The sequence below is a fragment of the Furipterus horrens genome, unplaced genomic scaffold (assembly GCF_987537825.1).
Source record: "Furipterus horrens unplaced genomic scaffold, mFurHor1.1.pri manual_scaffold_13, whole genome shotgun sequence".
NCBI lineage: Eukaryota > Metazoa > Chordata > Mammalia > Chiroptera > Furipteridae > Furipterus > Furipterus horrens.
Window position 1 is genome coordinate 50,181,474 of NW_028327183.1, and position 17,181 is coordinate 50,198,654.

The following is a 17,181-nucleotide window of genomic DNA, read 5'->3' on the forward strand; positions in this document are numbered from 1 at the left end:
GGGCGTGCACAGGAGGCAACCGATTGACGTTTCTCTCTCACACCAGTGTTTCTCTCTCTGCCCTTCTCTCTGCCCCTCCCTCCCTCTCTCTCTCTCTCTCCCCCTCTCTCACTAAAATCAATAAATATATCTTCAGGTGAGGATTTTAAAAAATCAAATGTTTTAAAATGTACACCTTACTGTCATGTGACATAATAGTATGAGCAGTATATTTATATTGTACGTATTAAACTTATAGCATGTAATATATGCTACGTTTCTAAGGTATGCTATGATAATATATTTATATCGTATGATGGGGGGGCTCTCAGAGTGCGGCCCCCCAACCAGCAGCATTGGCGGCACCAGGGAACTTTCAGAAATTCACACTTGGGCTCCAGACCTGCTGAGCCAGAAACTCTGGGGGAGGTTCAGCAGTCGGTGGTCTCACAAGATCCCCTCCCCGCCCAGGTCCTTCTGTGAACCCTGATGCACACTTGCTGGTCTGATAGACAATCTATAACATATCTATTTTATGCAGCAGAACATATTTAGATGTCACATTTTTATATTCACATTATAAATTTATACTTAATCGTAGGTAACACTTATTTGGTTATATAATCTAGTTTGGGATACATTGATTTGTATAATTTTCAGTTGTTATTTATCCCAGTTATTATATCTTAAGAATAAAGGTACAATAAAGTAAGGGTGAGTGCCTACTCCACGCCAAGGGCTTTTTATGGATTACCATATTTAACCCTACAGCAACCCCATGAGGCAGGTGAGCTCATCTCCCTGGCCTCCAGATGGGGACACTGAGGCACGGAGCAGTGCAGGCAATACCCAAGGTCCCACTGGTGGGTGGGTGGCTGAAGTGGGATTTGAACCCAGAGTCCTTGACCGCTGCCTCCCTGCGGTCCAGGATCGTGCTCTCCTGTCTTTGGAGCTCATGCTCAGCACAGCGCAGTGGCTCCAACTGAAGCCTGATGAATGAATTTCATGCCATTTATTGTTTTCTCAAGTGAGGAAACTGAGGCTCAGAGAGGGACAGCTGCTTTCCCAGGGTCACACAGCAAGCAGGAAGCCGAGTTGGGTTGGGTATTAGAATCCAGGAGGATCACGCATCAAAACCAAAGCTTTCCCTTAGCCCCTGGGGAATGATTTTGAAATGGGAGTAGCCAGCATAAGGAGCCAAGGTCCTTCAGAAGAGACCATCCCAGGTGATATGTTCCCTTCTGTCCCCTGCAGATCGTGAGGATCAGTCCATTCTCTGCACGTGAGTAATCCTGAAGGGATTCCTGGTGGAGGTGGGGTCTGAGCTGGGTGTGGCTCTCCTTGGAATGGGCAGGGGTTTACCTGAAATCATTGCTAATCCCTCTTTGCTAACTCCTCTTACTTCCCCTTGTTCCCCCCCCATAGTGGGGAGTCTGGAGCCGGGAAAACAGAAAACACCAAGAAAGTCATCCAATACCTTGCCCATGTGGCATCATCACCGAAGGGCAGGAAGGAGCCGGGTGTACCGGTAAATGACCTGCCTTGCACATGCTCTAGACCCTGCCACCAGCAATGCCCCCTCCATCTCAGGCTCTGTATTCCCCATAACTCCCTGCCTCCCTCATGGGGGAACCTAGTTGTGGGTCTTCTCCTGGCTTCCCATGCTGCTTGTGCACCTATGTGCCTGATATAGTGCTAGAGGCAGTGATAGGTGGACAATAAATGCAAGGCCCAGTTCATGGCCTTGTTGCCCTTTGGAACAACACCAGGCACATAGTAGGTGCTTACATTCCTGAGCACCTACTATGTGTCAGGCCTGATTTAGGTACCTGCAATGCCCTGGTTGGCTTTATAAGTGGGCATTTATATAGTGCTTGCCCCTTTGCTCACATTGATTTAACACTCCAGTGAGGTGGGCATTGTTTTCCTATGTTAAAAAATAAACTGAAGGCACGGCTTGAGTGAGTTGATTTCAGATGTCATATGCCCAGCAAGGGCTAGAGTGGATTCAGACCCAGGCATTATGGTCCCCCCAGATCCCCCCACTCCACATGCCTCGTCTCTCCTCGTCATCCCTACCCCTTCCCTGGCCACTACCCGAGACCACCAGTTCACCTGTGTGTCTGTCCACGTTTCATGTGCTGTGTCCTGGTCCATGTCCTGGTCCGTGTCTCGTGTCCCGTGATTTCCTCAGGCCTCCACCAGCGCCATGTCTTATGTGAGTAGCAGGGAATCACCCTAATGCCACCCAGATCACCCCAACTCATGGTCTTTCTGGCATACAGGGCCCAAGGCACTGGTGGGCACACCTGCCAGGGACCCACACTGACGCTTATGGCGGTCCTACTAAGTGTACACCAGACCCTGCACTGTCATTTAATGCAACCCTACTGTGTGTACACTGGGCTACCCACAGTTGTTTTTGGCAGCCCTGCTGCGTACATACACCCAGGGTTTGTGCTGTCACTTAGTGTGGTCCTACTGTGTGTATACAGATCCCAGTCTGCACTGCTACTTACGTTAGCTTTACTGTGTGTGTGCAGACTGGCCATAGATACCAACATGAAATAACTCAGAGACCAAAAGTACCACTTATTGCTAATCTGCTAAATGTTTGTAGGTGGGGCCCATAGACCCCATGAATTCACACAACCCAGGGACCCACGCTGCCATTTACTTCAGGCCCTCAGCTCAGGCTAGTCTCTGAGGGCTTGCAGAGAGATTTAAAAAATAGTCCATGCCCTAGAGAGCCTGGCTAGAAAGGAGGAAAAGAAAACTGCAATTTAGTGAGCACGTACTATGTTCCTGGCTCTGACACCAAGATGGCTGTGGGGAAGTTTAAAGTAAGATCCCTACCCATAGGGAAGGAAACTATCATTTCTTGAGTGCCTATAATGTGCCAGTTTGAAACACTTTATATAGGTGGTATAGATTTTTCCTTAATTCTGCAAGTAATGCATGAGTACATATTCACTGTAACAACAACAAAAATAATCAGATAAAGTGAAATTCCTTTCTCTCAGTGCTCCTTCATTGGAGTGCCTTATACTGTTGATATTTTGGTGTGTATCCTTGCAGAACTTCCTCTAAATGTTTACAAACACGTATAATATACCTATAGAAATGCACATCTTATTTGGTGGCGTTTTTCTCCTTGATGTATTTTTTTTGTCAATGGCATCACATTATAGGTATTATTCTGCAAAAAAATTTTTTGTTTGTTTTACTTTGTTTCCACTCAACATTTGAGCTTGGAGATGTTTCCTTGTTCCCTTCACAATAGACTGGCAGGCACCACCTGGATACAGGGAAGTAGGCACACACCCAGATAAATAAAGGTCCCTCGCACACACATTCAATCAGCTGTAACCAGACCCCAGCCTCCTGCCCATGTTCTCACTGAGGCGCCATCTCCTCCCCCCCAATCCCCCCCGCGCAGGGCGAATTGGAGCGGCAGCTTCTTCAAGCCAACCCCATCTTGGAGGCCTTCGGCAATGCCAAGACTGTGAAGAATGACAACTCCTCCCGATTTGTGAGTGCTGAGTGAGGGCAGAGCCCGGCTACATGGGGAGCGGGCAGGCAACATGCGTGCGTCTACTGAGGGAGGAGGGGCCAGGGGGCTGGGGGCTTGGGTCCTGAGGAGAGAAGCCAAAGGGGCCTGAACCTTGGATTCCCCAGGGAGCCCCCTGCTGAGACCCCCGTGATTGGGGTGATGGGAAAGAGAAAGGCAAGAGGCAGTGCTGGCTCTGGGAGGGGTGAGTGGGGGAGTGAGTTGCTCTTCAAACCCTCTGGAGGAAGCGGACCCTCAGCTCAGCCCCCCATCCCACCCCCTTACCTCCCAGGGCAAATTCATCTGCATCAACTTTGACGTTGCTGGGTACATTGTGGGCGCCAACATCGAGACCTGTATCCTTCAGGGCCCTGACGCTGCCTGGGGGGACGAGGGGCAGCGGCCAAGGGTGGAGGCTCTCGGATCTCATGCTGCTTACAGGAAACAGGGGTCTGAACACACAGGGGACCCTGGCTCTTGCTGCTCAGGAACGGTGCCTCAGTTTCCCCTCCGTGGAAGGGGAAAGGTCACAGAACCTTGGGAAGAAAGGAACAGAGACAGCACCTGTACCTGGAAGGAAGAGGGCAGGGGCTTCTGCTACCTTTTTTTTTTTTTTTACAATTTTTAAAAAGATTTTAGTTATTTGTAGAGAGAGGGGAAGAGTGAGAGAAAGAGAGGGAGAGAAGCAGAGAAGCATCACTGTGTGGTTGCCTCTCACACGCCCCCAACTGGGGACCTGGCCCGCAACCCAGGCTTGTGCCCTGACTGGGAATCGAACCGGCGACCCTTTGGTTCACAGGCTGGTGCTCAATCCACTGAGCCACACCAGCCAGGGCTCCACTGCTTTTATCAGAAGGCCAGCACAGCCTTGCTAAGGGGCAGTGGGTCGGGGTTCCCTGGACCCTCCTCAGGTTCATTGATTCACTCAGAGGACTCACGGGCCTCACCTTATAGTCCTACTCACATCAGAATTCATCGCGCGAAAGGGCACAGCACTGTCAGCAGAGGGGAGGCGCGTGGGCTCAAGTCCAGGGGAATCCAGCGCAGCGCCCAGAGCTCTCTCCCCGTGGAGTCACACGGGACACGCTAATGTTGCCGGCCAAGAGGTGTGACAACACGTGGTGTGTTCCAGGGAAGCTCATCAGCGACTTGGCACCCAGGGTTTTTCCTGGGGGCTGGTCCCCAGTCAGCACCCCCTGCCTGGAACACACCAACACCCCAGGCTCCCCAAAGGAAAGCAGGTGTTCCGCAGAAGCCAGGTAATCTTGTACAGCGTAGGCTCAGGGAGCCCCTCCTGCAATGCGGGTCCCCAGAACCCAGCCCAGGGCAGGCTCAGGCCTGCTGCGCGCACACCGTTCTGCACAGGCGGCCTGCGAGCTCGGTAGGAACTTACAAGGGAGACGGCGGGAGCTCCCAGAGTGCAGAGCAGACAAATTGTGCAGACCTGGGCCCCAAGCCAGCTCAGCGCTTTGAGGCTGCTGGGACGATGGGCACGTGACGAGACCTCTCTGTGCCTCAGTCTCCTGCTCCGTGGAAGGGGAAGGACCACAGAACCCGCCCAAGAAGGAAGGGTTTAGAGGACAATGTGGGTCAAATTCTTAGCACGACCTGCACCACGTAGTACGCACTCAATAACAAGCTCTGGTTATTAGAAGTTAATGATTGGACTGAATTAACCATGTCCTTACTGATGTTAATATTATTGATTAATAATTATTCATCATAATGTTAACGATATTAATAAGAAACTATATCCCCATCCCTGAGGGTGTCTGGTAAACTCGCTGTGTTCTGAAGTCTGAGGAAGGTTGGGAGGCCCAGGGTCCCCTGCAGTCCCCACAGTCCCCGAGGCCCACGGCTTCGCTGCATCGTGGCTGCTGCGCACGTGGGTTCTGAGAGCTCAGCGCCCTTCCCACCCCACCTCCTCTTTTTATCTTCACACTTGTCTTCTCCACCTGCATGTGAACGTTTTCTCCCGTCCACACCCCCTACACACCTCTATCTGCCCCCACTGGGCACAGCTGTCTCTGCCTCCTGGCCTGGCACCCGGGGGTGGACAGGTGCTGCCCCCAGGCCAATCTGATAGGCCTCAGGCTCCACCAGAACACCCCCAGCACCCCACATGTCCTGAGGGTTTCCAGTGCACCTGGTGGGTCCTGGGACCGCTCAGCTCCTCCTCTGCGCCCACGAGGCAGGTGTCCTGGGTCGCACAGGTTGTGTGTGCTTTCCCCATCCCTCCCTGCCTGAGGGACCCTCTCCGCCTGCTCCGCATTTGCCCAGCAGGTTAGTGACCCCACGGCTTTAAGTCGATGGGCCTCAGTTTGCAGCCCATTGTGGGCCAGGCTCTGCGTTACGAGTGTCACGCAAAATTATGGCATGGAGGGGCAAAGGAGTTATTGGCCGTTTTGTTTACTCTGAAGTGTGTCGCCAATTTCAGCGCATGAACAAGTCATGTGACTTTCCTAGGAGGGAGGAGCCAATAGCCTCAATATCTATACAGGGAAACTGAGGCTGGGAGGGTAACTGACCGGTGGAGATATTGTTTTTTTTATTTTTATTTTAATATTTTATTTATTGATAGAGAGAGGGGAAGGGAGGGAGAAAGAGAGGGAGAGAAACATCCATCAGTTTCCTCTCGCACGTCCCCAACTGGGGACCTGGCGGGCAACCCAGTCACGTGCCCTAACTAGGAATTGAACCAGTGACCCCACTGAGCCACACCAGCCGGGGCAGGAGATATTCTTGCTATAGCTCACTTATCCCACAGCAACTCACTGATGGGTGTTGTGATCAGGCCCCTTGCACAGATGGGGAATCTGAGGCACAAGTGCTTAAGTGACATGCTCAAGGCCACTCCTCTGGTTAGTGGCAAGGTCACCGGGCTGGGCTGTGAAGGACTTCACTGCATTATGGGATAGCAGGGGGCCAGAATGGATCGAGGGGGTCAGGCAGGGTCCCGTCCCTCCCCTCTTCTGCACCTTGACTCACCTGCACCCAGACCTGCTGGAGAAGTCGCGGGCCATCCGCCAGGCCAAGGACGAGTGCAGCTTCCACATCTTCTACCAGCTGCTGGGCGGCGCCGGAGAGCAGCTCAAGGGTCAGTGTTGCTGCTGAGGGGCGCGGGGGGCACATGGGCCTCTGGCTTCTCTGGGTCCCCAGGGGATGAAGTGGGAGGGGCTTGTATGTGTGAGGCTCCTGCTGGGTAGTGGATTCTGTAGCCTCCTGGATCCCGCTGCCCCTGGTTCCTGCCCCCTCACCACTTTTGCCAACAGGGAGTCTGGCCACCCACCCCGCCCCACCCCCGCTGCCCCCCGGCCTGTGCTGCTGGGTGGGTTCTGCTGCCCTCTGGTCCTGCTGCTGTCTCCTGGGTCTTGACCACACTGGCCATGTGGCCACGTGGCTCCTGTTCACGCTTCTGTCTCTTGTGCTCACTCCAGCGGGTGTGACTCCAGCGTCCGCTGCCTCGCGGGTCCCTGTGGTCCTGTCTGTGTGGCTTCGCGGCTCCCCTCCTGCCTGCTGGCTACGGACAGTGGCCCCGCTGCCCTGTGGCTCCCTCTCCTCTGGCTCCTGCCACCCTGTCACTTGGGCCTCCTCCTGGCCCCTCCTCACCCAGGGTCCTGCTCACGGTGGCTTCTGAGCCCGCGTGCCCTCTGCTGCTGGTCCCCGCTGTCCCACAGCTTCCGCTCACTCGGGCACCCTCGGGCCCGTGGCTTCTGCTGCAGCAGCTCCTGCCTGCTCTGGGCAATTCCAGGACTTGAGAATCTCTATGGAAGGAGGGAAGATCAAAGGCCTAATAAATGCTAATCACCCACTCCACGCCCAGCACTTCCACTGAGCCCATGAGGAAAGGATCCTCGCTCATTTAGCAGAGGAGGAGCCAGAGGTTCCCAGTGGGGATGTGACTCACCTGGGGTGGGCTCCGAGGAAGCCGGGATGTGAGTCTGACTCCACCGTTCACCCTTGACCATGGCCTCCGCCCTTTGCCCCTACAGCTGACCTCCTCCTGGAGCCGGGCTCCCACTACCGCTTCCTCACCAACGGGCCAGCGTCCTCCCCGGGCCAGGAGCGGGAGCTCTTCCAGGAGACCCTGGAGTCCCTGCGGGTCCTGGGATTCACCCACGAGGAGATCACCTGTGAGTGAGCCCTGCGCCCCGCGCAGCGTTGGGGTGGGCTCTGTGTGGGTAGGGCGGGGGACCAGGTCAGCTGTACCCTACTTTATTTGCTCAGGCGTTTATTGGGCAAGTCCTGTGTGTGGACACGGGGGCCACAGCAGGAAATGACACCGGTAAGCGTCCCTGTCTGGGGGAGACTGACTAAATGAGCACCACGACCCAGATAGATAAGGAATTCTGTGGTCTGTGCGGAGGTGACGAATGTCGGGGAGAAAAATAGAATAAGGAATGGGGACGCGAAGGGTCAGCTTTAGGTAGGGAATCAGGAGGGGCCCACTGGGATGGTGATGTTTGAGCAAAGGCCTGGGGGAGCTCAGTGAGTGAGCACAGGTGATACAGGGGAAGGGCCTTTCAGGCAGGGGAACAGCCTGTGCAAAGGCCCTGAGGCAGGAAAGGCACAGCAGGTTTGAGGCATTGAACCTTTGGTCTAGTATGTGACAGAGGAGAGTGAGGGGTGAAGCTGCAGAGGCAGGCGGGGCCTCCAATTCCAGCCTGAGGGGCTGGGACTTTGTCCTGGGGGTGCTGGGAGCAGGGCAGGGGTGTGGCTCTGGGCCATGTGGAGGATGGACTGGCGGCCAGGAGGAGGCTGAGGTGAGGGTGCGGGGAGGAAGGTGTTGGTCTGGGCTGAGCGGCCCTGGTGTGAAATACCCAGATCCTCAGCCCGGGCTCTGTTGGTTTGCCTCTGACCTTGTCACCACACAGGACGCTTTCACAATAGCCCTGGTGCAGAGCTCTGTTTGTTCGTTCACTAGGGCCAATGTCACAAGGCACCCCACGCCGAGCCCCTCGCATGGCAGGAAGTGACAATGGTCTCCCAGGTCTGGAGGCCCGCAGTCTGAGATCAGGGTGTGGGCAGGCGTGGCTGCTCCTGGGAGAATCTGTCCCCCTGCCTCTCCCCTGGCCTCTGGTGGTTTCCTGGCAACCCTCCCAGTTCCTGGCCGTGTAGACGCATCACCTGATCTCCACCTTCGTGTTCAGGTGGCGTTTGCACCGTGTGCACACCTGTGTGCCCAGTGTCCACCTGTGATAGTGACGCCCGTCATGCTTGGTTTGGGGCCACCAGTACAACCTCATCTTAACTAAAACGATTATGTCTGCCATGACCCACTGCCCACATAAGGTCACGTTTGGAGGGGTCCTGCGGTTAGGACTTCAACATATCTTTTTCTGGGGGAGGGGTGTGTGATTCAGCCTATAACAGGCGCACAGAGGTCGACCTCAGTCTGTTTTCTGGCGGCAGCCTGACGTTTTGTCGTTTGCGTGCACTGTGATTTTTCTCACTGGTCCCGTGGAGAAAGACCCGGATTTCCAGATCTGAGCAGGGCCAGGGCCGGTCTCGTTCTCTGGGCCCTGCCACTGCCAGAGGCCCTGGGAGCTGTTGCTGGTGGCTCCAGGGCCCACGTGGAAGGGCTGCAATCAGAGCGCCAGCTTGGCTGTCTACCCGGCCGCAAACTGGCGGCCTCCTTGGGCGTATTGACACAGGGTCCCAGGCCTCCCCTGCCGGGTTTCCCAACCACGGTTGCATAATCCCCACGCCTGCCTGTCGCAGCTCCGCTCCCTGGGCAGCTGGCAGACAAAGTCAGATGGTGAGGGGCTGGGCCTCGCAGCCTGGCCCCTCAGATTCCACCTGGCCTCCTGACACATGTCACCTTAAATAGCCCTCAGGCATAACGTATGACATGCAAACATGACCGAGGGTTGTCCTGGGAGAACCAAGTCTCCTAAAGCCCCACCCCCTCGAGCCCTAATTTCTCACTGTTAGGCTTCCTACATCACCTTTGAGAAATTTTAGACGAGATAGGAAAGATGCACATTATTATTGTTATTATTATTATTTTTTTTTATAAGGACAGGCATTTTCTAACTTCAGGGCTGATGCTTAGCTATCCTGGTGATTCAAATGTTAATATATTTCCTACTGATTTAAAATTCCCCGCACAGCAGCTGCTCCATGCAGGCTCTACCTCCTGACCTTCCTTCCAGCATCACCCACTCGCGAGTGAAGACCACCTGACACATCAGGCCCTGGGTTGGGTCCCAGGCGGCACTGTGGTTACTCAGCTCATCACCCAGTGCTCGAGAACTTTGTTCCCCACTTTCCCTACCAGACACTAGATTTTGGGCATCATTCTGTTTCAGTCTGTATAGATGAGCTTTAGTCTTTTTTGTGGCTGTGTGAGTTTTCATTGTTAGGTGAACTAGGAGTCTTGTTTCCAAACCCTGTTCCTTGCAGACAGACTCTTAGGGTGATTCCAGCCCCTTGCTATGGGAATGGCCAGAAAAATGCCTTGACTCTCCATGTACCCAGGTCTTTGTGCTCACGGGTGAACAGAACTGTGGGAGCAATTCTTAGAAAAGAAATGGTGGATCCAAAGAGAGGTGCAACTTCTGTATTTATCCAGCTTAAATTAACTGCCTTATTGAGATATAATTGAAACATCAAACCATTGACCTGTTTAAAGTGTACAAGTCAGTGGCTTTTAGCATATTTACAGAGTTGTGCATCCATCACCACCATCAATTTTATTTTATTTTTTTATATACAGTCTCTTTTTTTTAAAGAGATTTTATTTATTTATTTTTAGAGAGAGGGGAAGGGAGGGAGAAAGAGAGGGAGAGAAACATCAATGTGTGCTTGCCTCTCGTGCGCCCCCAACTGGAGACCTGGCTGGAGATGCGACCCACAACCCAGGCATGTGCCCTGACTGGGAATTGAACTGGCGAACCCTTTGGTTTGCAGGCCAGCGTTCAATCCACTGAGCCACACCAGCCAGGGCACCGCCATCAATTTGAGAACGTTATCAGTGGCCCAAGGAGAGAACGTGCACCCTTAGCTGTCACCCGTGGGTTTGCCCCGCCAGCCCCTGGCAGCCATTCATGGGCTTCTTGTCTCTATGGATTTGCCCATCTTGGACCTTCCCTATAAATGGAATCATATGAGAGGAAGGCCTTCGTGGCTGGCTTATTTCACTCAGCCTGGTGTTTCATGCTTTATCCATGAGGTAGCATGTAACAGAGCCTCATTCCTTTTTATTGCTGAATCATTTTGATTTTTATCTTTTTATTACTGGAAACTTTAAACACATACGAAAGTAGAGAGTAGAGGGTAATGACTCCCTGGACACCTGATCCAATAATTAATTACCCACTCGTGGCTTCCTGGGTTTCACCTCTAATCCCACCCTCCACTCGCCCAAGCAAGCCCCACCCCCCTTGTGAATTTTAATTGTAGACAATCTACCTCGTCACCGTCCAGAAGGTTGCGATAGTTTCCTGTCCCCTGAGCCTCTGTTTCCTCCACCTGCGCCTTCTTGGGAGCTTTTTGGCTTTTGCTGGTGTGATAGGTGGATCAAGTCATTATGGTTGATTTTGTGTTTCACTTTCAAGGAGTGGCGCCAGGAGGTCACCTTTTCATAGACTTTCCTTTTGACAAAAGGAGATGGAGGTTCAGGGAGGTGGGCACCTGCCAGGAACTCACCCCGACTGATCAGCAGGTACTGACTCCAAGGCCAGTCCTGGATTCTTCCCAGACAGGCAGGTGGGCACCTCTGGGTCACCCCTGGAAGCCAGGGCGGCAGGGCAGAGAGCGTTGGGGGCCAGCCCAGGCAGGACCTCCATTGTCCATCTGCCTGCATGGCGCCATAAATGCTACGTCAGAGGCTGAGCCGGAGCCTGACCTCCAGGGAAGCAGGTTTCCCCTCACCTGAGGCAGGAGCAGCTTTGCCAGCCCCAGGCCTCCACAGGCCGGGGCTTGCTTACCATCGGCTGGTCTGAAGTCAGCAGCGAGAGCCAACTGCCAACTCCTCAGGCATCAGGTTCATCTCGGTGCTTGGCACCAGCGCAGGCTCCTAAGCCAACTGTAAAAAGCTATTTTAAAGGCCACGGAGGGGGGGTGGTGAAGACAGGAGCTATGATGTCAGTGGAGATGGAGAGGAAAAATTAATATTTGTTTGCACACCCAGCTTGCCCTGCAAACTATACCAACTTTTTTTTTTTAGATAGAATTTACATACCATAGAATTTGCTGTTTGTAAAGTGTACAGTTTAGTTTGTAGTATAGTTATAAGGTTGTGCACTACAATCTCTCTAATTCCAGGAACTGTGTCCTGTTTTAACAGTGATTTTTTTTTTTTCTGTACTAGGCCTTACATTTTAAAAGGTATGAAACTGAAAAAGACGAAAAAGTGTATAATCATTCAAGTGTCCCCAGCTCCCAGGAGGCCACATCTGTTATCGGTTTCTTGTGTGTCCTTCAGAGCAAGGCCTGTCCAAGCCCTCAGGCCAGTGACATCCCCTTTTGTTTTCAGGGTATTTTTTTAAAAACTTTTTTATTTTGAATAATTTCAGGTTTACAGAAAAGAATGCAGGAACACACACTCTTCTCCCAGATTCCCCAGTTGCCACATGTGCTTTATCCTCTTTTCTTTCTAATTACTGAGCCGTGTGAAAATAGGGGCGTAGATGAGGTGCCCTTTTGCCTTTTGTATTAGCTTCCTAAAGCGGCTGCCACAAAGGACCATAAACTCAGTGGCTTGAAACAACACACGTTTATTCTCTTAGAGTTCTGAAGTTGAAATTCCAAAATCAGTCTTAGTAGACAAAAATCAGGGTTTTTTCTGGAGGGTCAGGTGAGAGTCCATTTTCTTGCCTTTTCCAGCTTCCAGAGGCTGCGCGAATTCCTTGGCATGTGGCGCCTTCCTCTGTCTTCAGAGAGAATCGCTAACCTCTGCTCACATGGCTTCTCCCTTTAAAAAAAAAAAATATTTTATTTATTTTTAGAGGGGAAGGGAAGGAGAAAGAGAGGGGGAGAAACATCAATGTATGGTTGCCTCTCGCACGCCCCCAGCTGGGGACCTGGCCTGCAACCCGGGCATGTGCCCTGATCCAGAATCAAACTGGCGCGACCTTTTGCTCTGCCAGACAACACCTAACCCAATGAGCTACACCGGTCAGGGTGGCTCCTCGCTTTTGTAATGACCTTTATGATTACATTCAGCGCCCACCTCGATAATCTAGGCTAGTCTCCCACCTCACAATCCTTAATTTGGTTATGCCAGACAGTCCATTTTGCTTTGCAAGGTGACCCTCACAGGTTCCAGGAATTCAGATGTGGGCATCTTAGCATTATTCAGCTACCACCCCCCGAATCTGTCCGTGTGTATTTCCTAAGAACATTGGTACAGTCACAGCACAGTATTCTCATCAGGAAGTTAACATTGCCACGATTAGTACTATTTTCTAATCCCAAAACCACATTATCCCAATAATGTCTTTTATACAAAAAAAAAGTTTTTCACAGACCATATGCCAATATGGCATATGTGCTTTCTAGCAAAGAAAAAACGTTTTTTTAAGTTATGTGTGTGCTCGCGCGTGCACACACACGCACGCACACACACATACACTTCCCCAGTCCGGGATCACAGGTTGAGTTTAGTCATCACATTTCCGTCTCTATCCGTCTGGCCCCGTTCCTGAGTCTGCCTTTATCGTTCATGACCTTGACACTTTTGAAGATTACAGACCAGTTGTTTTGTCTCAAACTTGGGTGTGTTTCCTCACGATTAGATTCGGTTACACATTTTTGGCAGGAGTATCCCGGGAGGGTACACCCCCCTCACCTCTGCGCCACCCTCTTTCTCTAAGTAAACTGCGTAGCAGGGTAGCGCAGGCACCAAAAATTGCGCCATAGACTGTAAGCGTCTAGCTCAGGACCTCGGCCAGGGAACGCTGGGTATAACCGGCCCCTTCCCATCACCGGCACCCCCTGAATGTAACCATTATTCTGGGGTCTGACAACATGGAGTTGTGTCGCCCGTTCTTGAATTTGGTACAGACAGACCCATACCGTATGCACACTGGTGTCTGGCTTCTTCCACGCAACCCTGTGATTGTGAAATTCATCCGAGTTCAGTGAGTGGCCAGCAGGGGGCGGCGAGGCGCTGGCTCCGAGCTGCCCTCGCTTTGTCAAGACTCCCTGAGCAGGAAGTGTTGGTTTGTGCGCTTCTGTGTGTGTGTGCTCTGTGTACGTGTTTACATTAGAATTCTACGTTAAAGGGAGGAGACAAAGGGAACCACAGTCGTTAAGAATATAGACCCCAGAGTCAGGCTGCCCGGGTTCGAATCTCAGGCCTGCCGCTTATGAGCTCGAAGATCCTAGGCAAGTTCATGACCCCATGTGCCTTGGTTTCCCCATCTGTCAAGTGGGGGTTTTACTCAGTTTTCCATCTGTAAAATGCTATTGTAGGACTTGCCTCATTGAGTTCTTATGAAGCTTAAATCAGTTCTTTTGTGTTTGGAACAAGACCTGGCATGGAGAACGTAAAAAAGAAAAAAAAAGAAAAAAATCAGTGTCCGTTTCAATCCGTAAATCGTGAAGACTGCCCTAGAACTGGCGGCTGATGAGGCGCCTGGGTGCTTGCCCCATCTGTAGCACCCCCGTGAAAGCAGCGGACGCAAGCCCAGCCTGGTGTAGGCGTGTTACGCGGTCGACACACGTGCCGCGCGCGGCTTGGCGGTGGGAAGCGAGAGGGTTCTGAAATGCTGACCGCATCTGAAGAAAATTCTGAACAAAACCAACACCAGTTTTTCCTCGGATTGCACAGTGGCTCCCGTCCTGGAAAATTCACTGTGTGTAAAAACCAAATCCTTTTGTGTTTACACGTAAAACAGTTGGGATTCGTGTCTGAGCATTAGAGACCATTATTTCACGATGTGACTGTGCAATGGGACGTTTAGGAGTCACACGGGATGTGGACAGTTCTTTGCGTTCCCGAGGAACGTCTGCTTCCTGTCCTCACTCCCGATGACATCCAGGAACACCCCACACGTTGCCTCAGTGACCCCCATCTTTATGTCAACCAAACGCTACACGTTTCTGAGACGTACACTAGGGGGCAGCATTGCCCCCTTCTGACACGCTTTCTAGAAGCTCTGCACAGACAAGGAAATACAGACAGATACTCTTAGACGCATGGATGTGCTGCTCACCTCCTGATGAGCCCACAGTAAGGTGAAAATGTCCTAAGTCGAAAATGCACTTAACACAGTGTGAACGTCATAGCGTAGCCTAGCCAACCTGAAAGGTGCTCAGGGCACCTGCATTAGCCTACAGTTGGGCCCAACCATCTAACACAAAGGCTATTTTGTAATCAAGTCTCGAACACTTCGTGTGATTTATGTAATTGTGGCTTGTTGCCTTCCTGCTGGACAGTGATCTTGAGTTTCATCTCAAGGGTAATTGCTTTCTCACCAGAAGCAGGAGACACAGGCAGGTGTTTGTAGACATGATGGGACAGGAAACCACAAAACACAGTACCCCCAAAATGCAGGCAACACAGCACCCTTAGACTATGGGCTGTTTACCCTTGTGATCAGGTGGCTCACTGGGAGCTGGTTCTTAGGGGAAAAAAAATCAAAATTCAAAATTCGGAGTATGGTCTCTGCTGGAGGTGTATCTCTTTGGCACCATTGTAATTTTTTGTTTTTTAGATTTTATTTATTTATTTTTAGAGAGAGGGGAAGGGAAGGAGAAAGAGGGGGAGAGAAACAACAATGTGTGGTTGCCTTGCGCATGCCCCCAACTGGGGACCCGGCTCGCAACCCAGGCATGTGCCCTGACTGGGAATCGAACTGATGACCCTTTGGTTCACAGGTTGGCGCTCAATCCACTGAGCCACACCAGCTGGGGCACCATGATTGTAAATTTGAAAGATTTTAATTTGAACCATCATACGTTGGGGGACATCTGTACATCCTCATTCATGGTTTCTGTTCTTGGGAATTACCCCCCCACCCACATTTATTTGTAACCCCAATACTCCTGCATTTGTGGTCATTGAGGTCATTCACAGAGCGGGGGGTGGGGGGTGGGGGGGGAGCTTGAGTTGCCCAGTGCACACTCACAGGGGTTGCCCAGCCGTCTTGTTTCAGCTCTCGTATTGTACACCAGTGTCCTTTGTGTGGTCGGTGGAGTTTTTCACGTTTTTGTGCTTTTTTTCATTGTGATGGTGAATTCTCTGTCTATAATGCCTTCCAAGCATAGCGCCGAAGTGCAGGGTAGCACTCCTAAGCACAGGGCGGCTGGACTGTGCCTTACGGAGAAAATACGCATGTTAGATGAGCTTCCTTCAGGCGGGCGTTACAGTGCTGCTGGCTATGAGTTCAATGTGAATGAAGCAACAGTGTACGGGGAGGGGCAGAAGCAGGTGTACAGCTGTGAGTACGCGCAACACGGACTTTATTCTTGTATTGTTTATTAATTATATTATTTTCCATATAAATAACTGTAAACATAATTTTGTCCCGCTCTGTCTATCAATGAGGTGTCTTTAAATGGAAACACACATTGCTCTGGCTGGTGTGGCTCAGTGAATTGAGCCCCGGCCTGCTAACTGAAAGGTTGCCGGTTCAATTCCTGGTCAGGGCACCTGCCTGGGTTGCCGGTCAGGTCCTCAGCTGGGGTCGTGGGAGAGACAGCCAGCTGATGTTTCTCTCCCTCTCTATCTCCCTCCCTTTTCCTCTCTCCAAAGTAAATAAACAAAATATTTTTTAAAAAATAAGCAGAAACACACGTAAAACAAAGTGATGTATTGATCAGTTGATGAAAACGTTGTGGCCAGAGGCTCACAGGAACCAAACCCTGTATGTCCCCTTAGGAGCACTCATTCGCAGTCACTACGTCAGCATTCTTGGTGACTTTGTGGAACATTTCTGCAGATGACGAGAATCAACTGTCCTTCCTGTTTTCTGCCTTTTGTACACAGAGTACGCCATGAACACCCTTCTGCACCTCGCACCTTTCACTTGATAGTTCAGAAATCCTTCCATATCGCTCATCCATTCTCAAAGTTCTTCTAAGTCTTATCGGCATCATTTCATGAAACAGACAGTATGAGCAGACACTGAATGGTCATACCGTGAACCTCGAACACAAAATACAGGATTCACTTATCTATTCATGTGTTTTAAGTCCTGCCCAGTGTCGCATGTGAATTTTAAGCTCAGGATGGTGGTGTAAACTGACATAGGATTTTTTCTTCTCAATCCTCACCCGAGGATTGAGGGTATGTGTATTGATTTTAGGGAGAGAGAGAAGAGAGAGACATCGGTCAGTGGCCTCCCGTACATGCCCCGACCGGGGACCAAACCTAGGCACGGGCCCTGACCGGGAATCGAACCCGCAGCCTTCTGGTGTACAGGACAATGCTCCCACCAACTGCACACCCCAGCCAGGGCTGACATGGGATTTTTAAGCTAGATTTCTGAAGGGACAGTGAAGACCACACACAGTGTCTGGAGCCGTAGTGATCTCTCCACCCCCCCCCTCTCTGCCGCCCCTTAGCCATGCTGCGGATGGTCTCTGCGGTCCTTCAGTTCGGCAACATCATCCTGAAGAGAGAACGAAACACCGACCAAGCCTCCATGCCAGACAACACAGGTGACACCCCCTGGCCTGCTGCCCAGCCCCGTGACCCTGCA

At 51.7% G+C, this 17,181-nt stretch overlaps 1 protein-coding gene across 1 annotated transcript in view; it reads left to right on the forward strand.

Annotated features, from left to right (window-relative positions):
• MYH14 (myosin heavy chain 14) overlaps nt 1-17,181 on the forward strand; it is a 75,876-nt gene that overhangs the window by 11,086 nt on the left and 47,609 nt on the right. The window contains exons 4-11 of the mRNA XM_090261199.1: nt 1,234-1,261; nt 1,405-1,507; nt 2,174-2,197; nt 3,419-3,511; nt 3,822-3,885; nt 6,528-6,626; nt 7,522-7,662; nt 17,045-17,140. Of these exons, the coding sequence (XP_090117325.1) occupies nt 1,234-1,261; nt 1,405-1,507; nt 2,174-2,197; nt 3,419-3,511; nt 3,822-3,885; nt 6,528-6,626; nt 7,522-7,662; nt 17,045-17,140 (648 nt within the window). The remainder of the gene's footprint in view (nt 1-1,233; nt 1,262-1,404; nt 1,508-2,173; nt 2,198-3,418; nt 3,512-3,821; nt 3,886-6,527; nt 6,627-7,521; nt 7,663-17,044; nt 17,141-17,181) is intronic.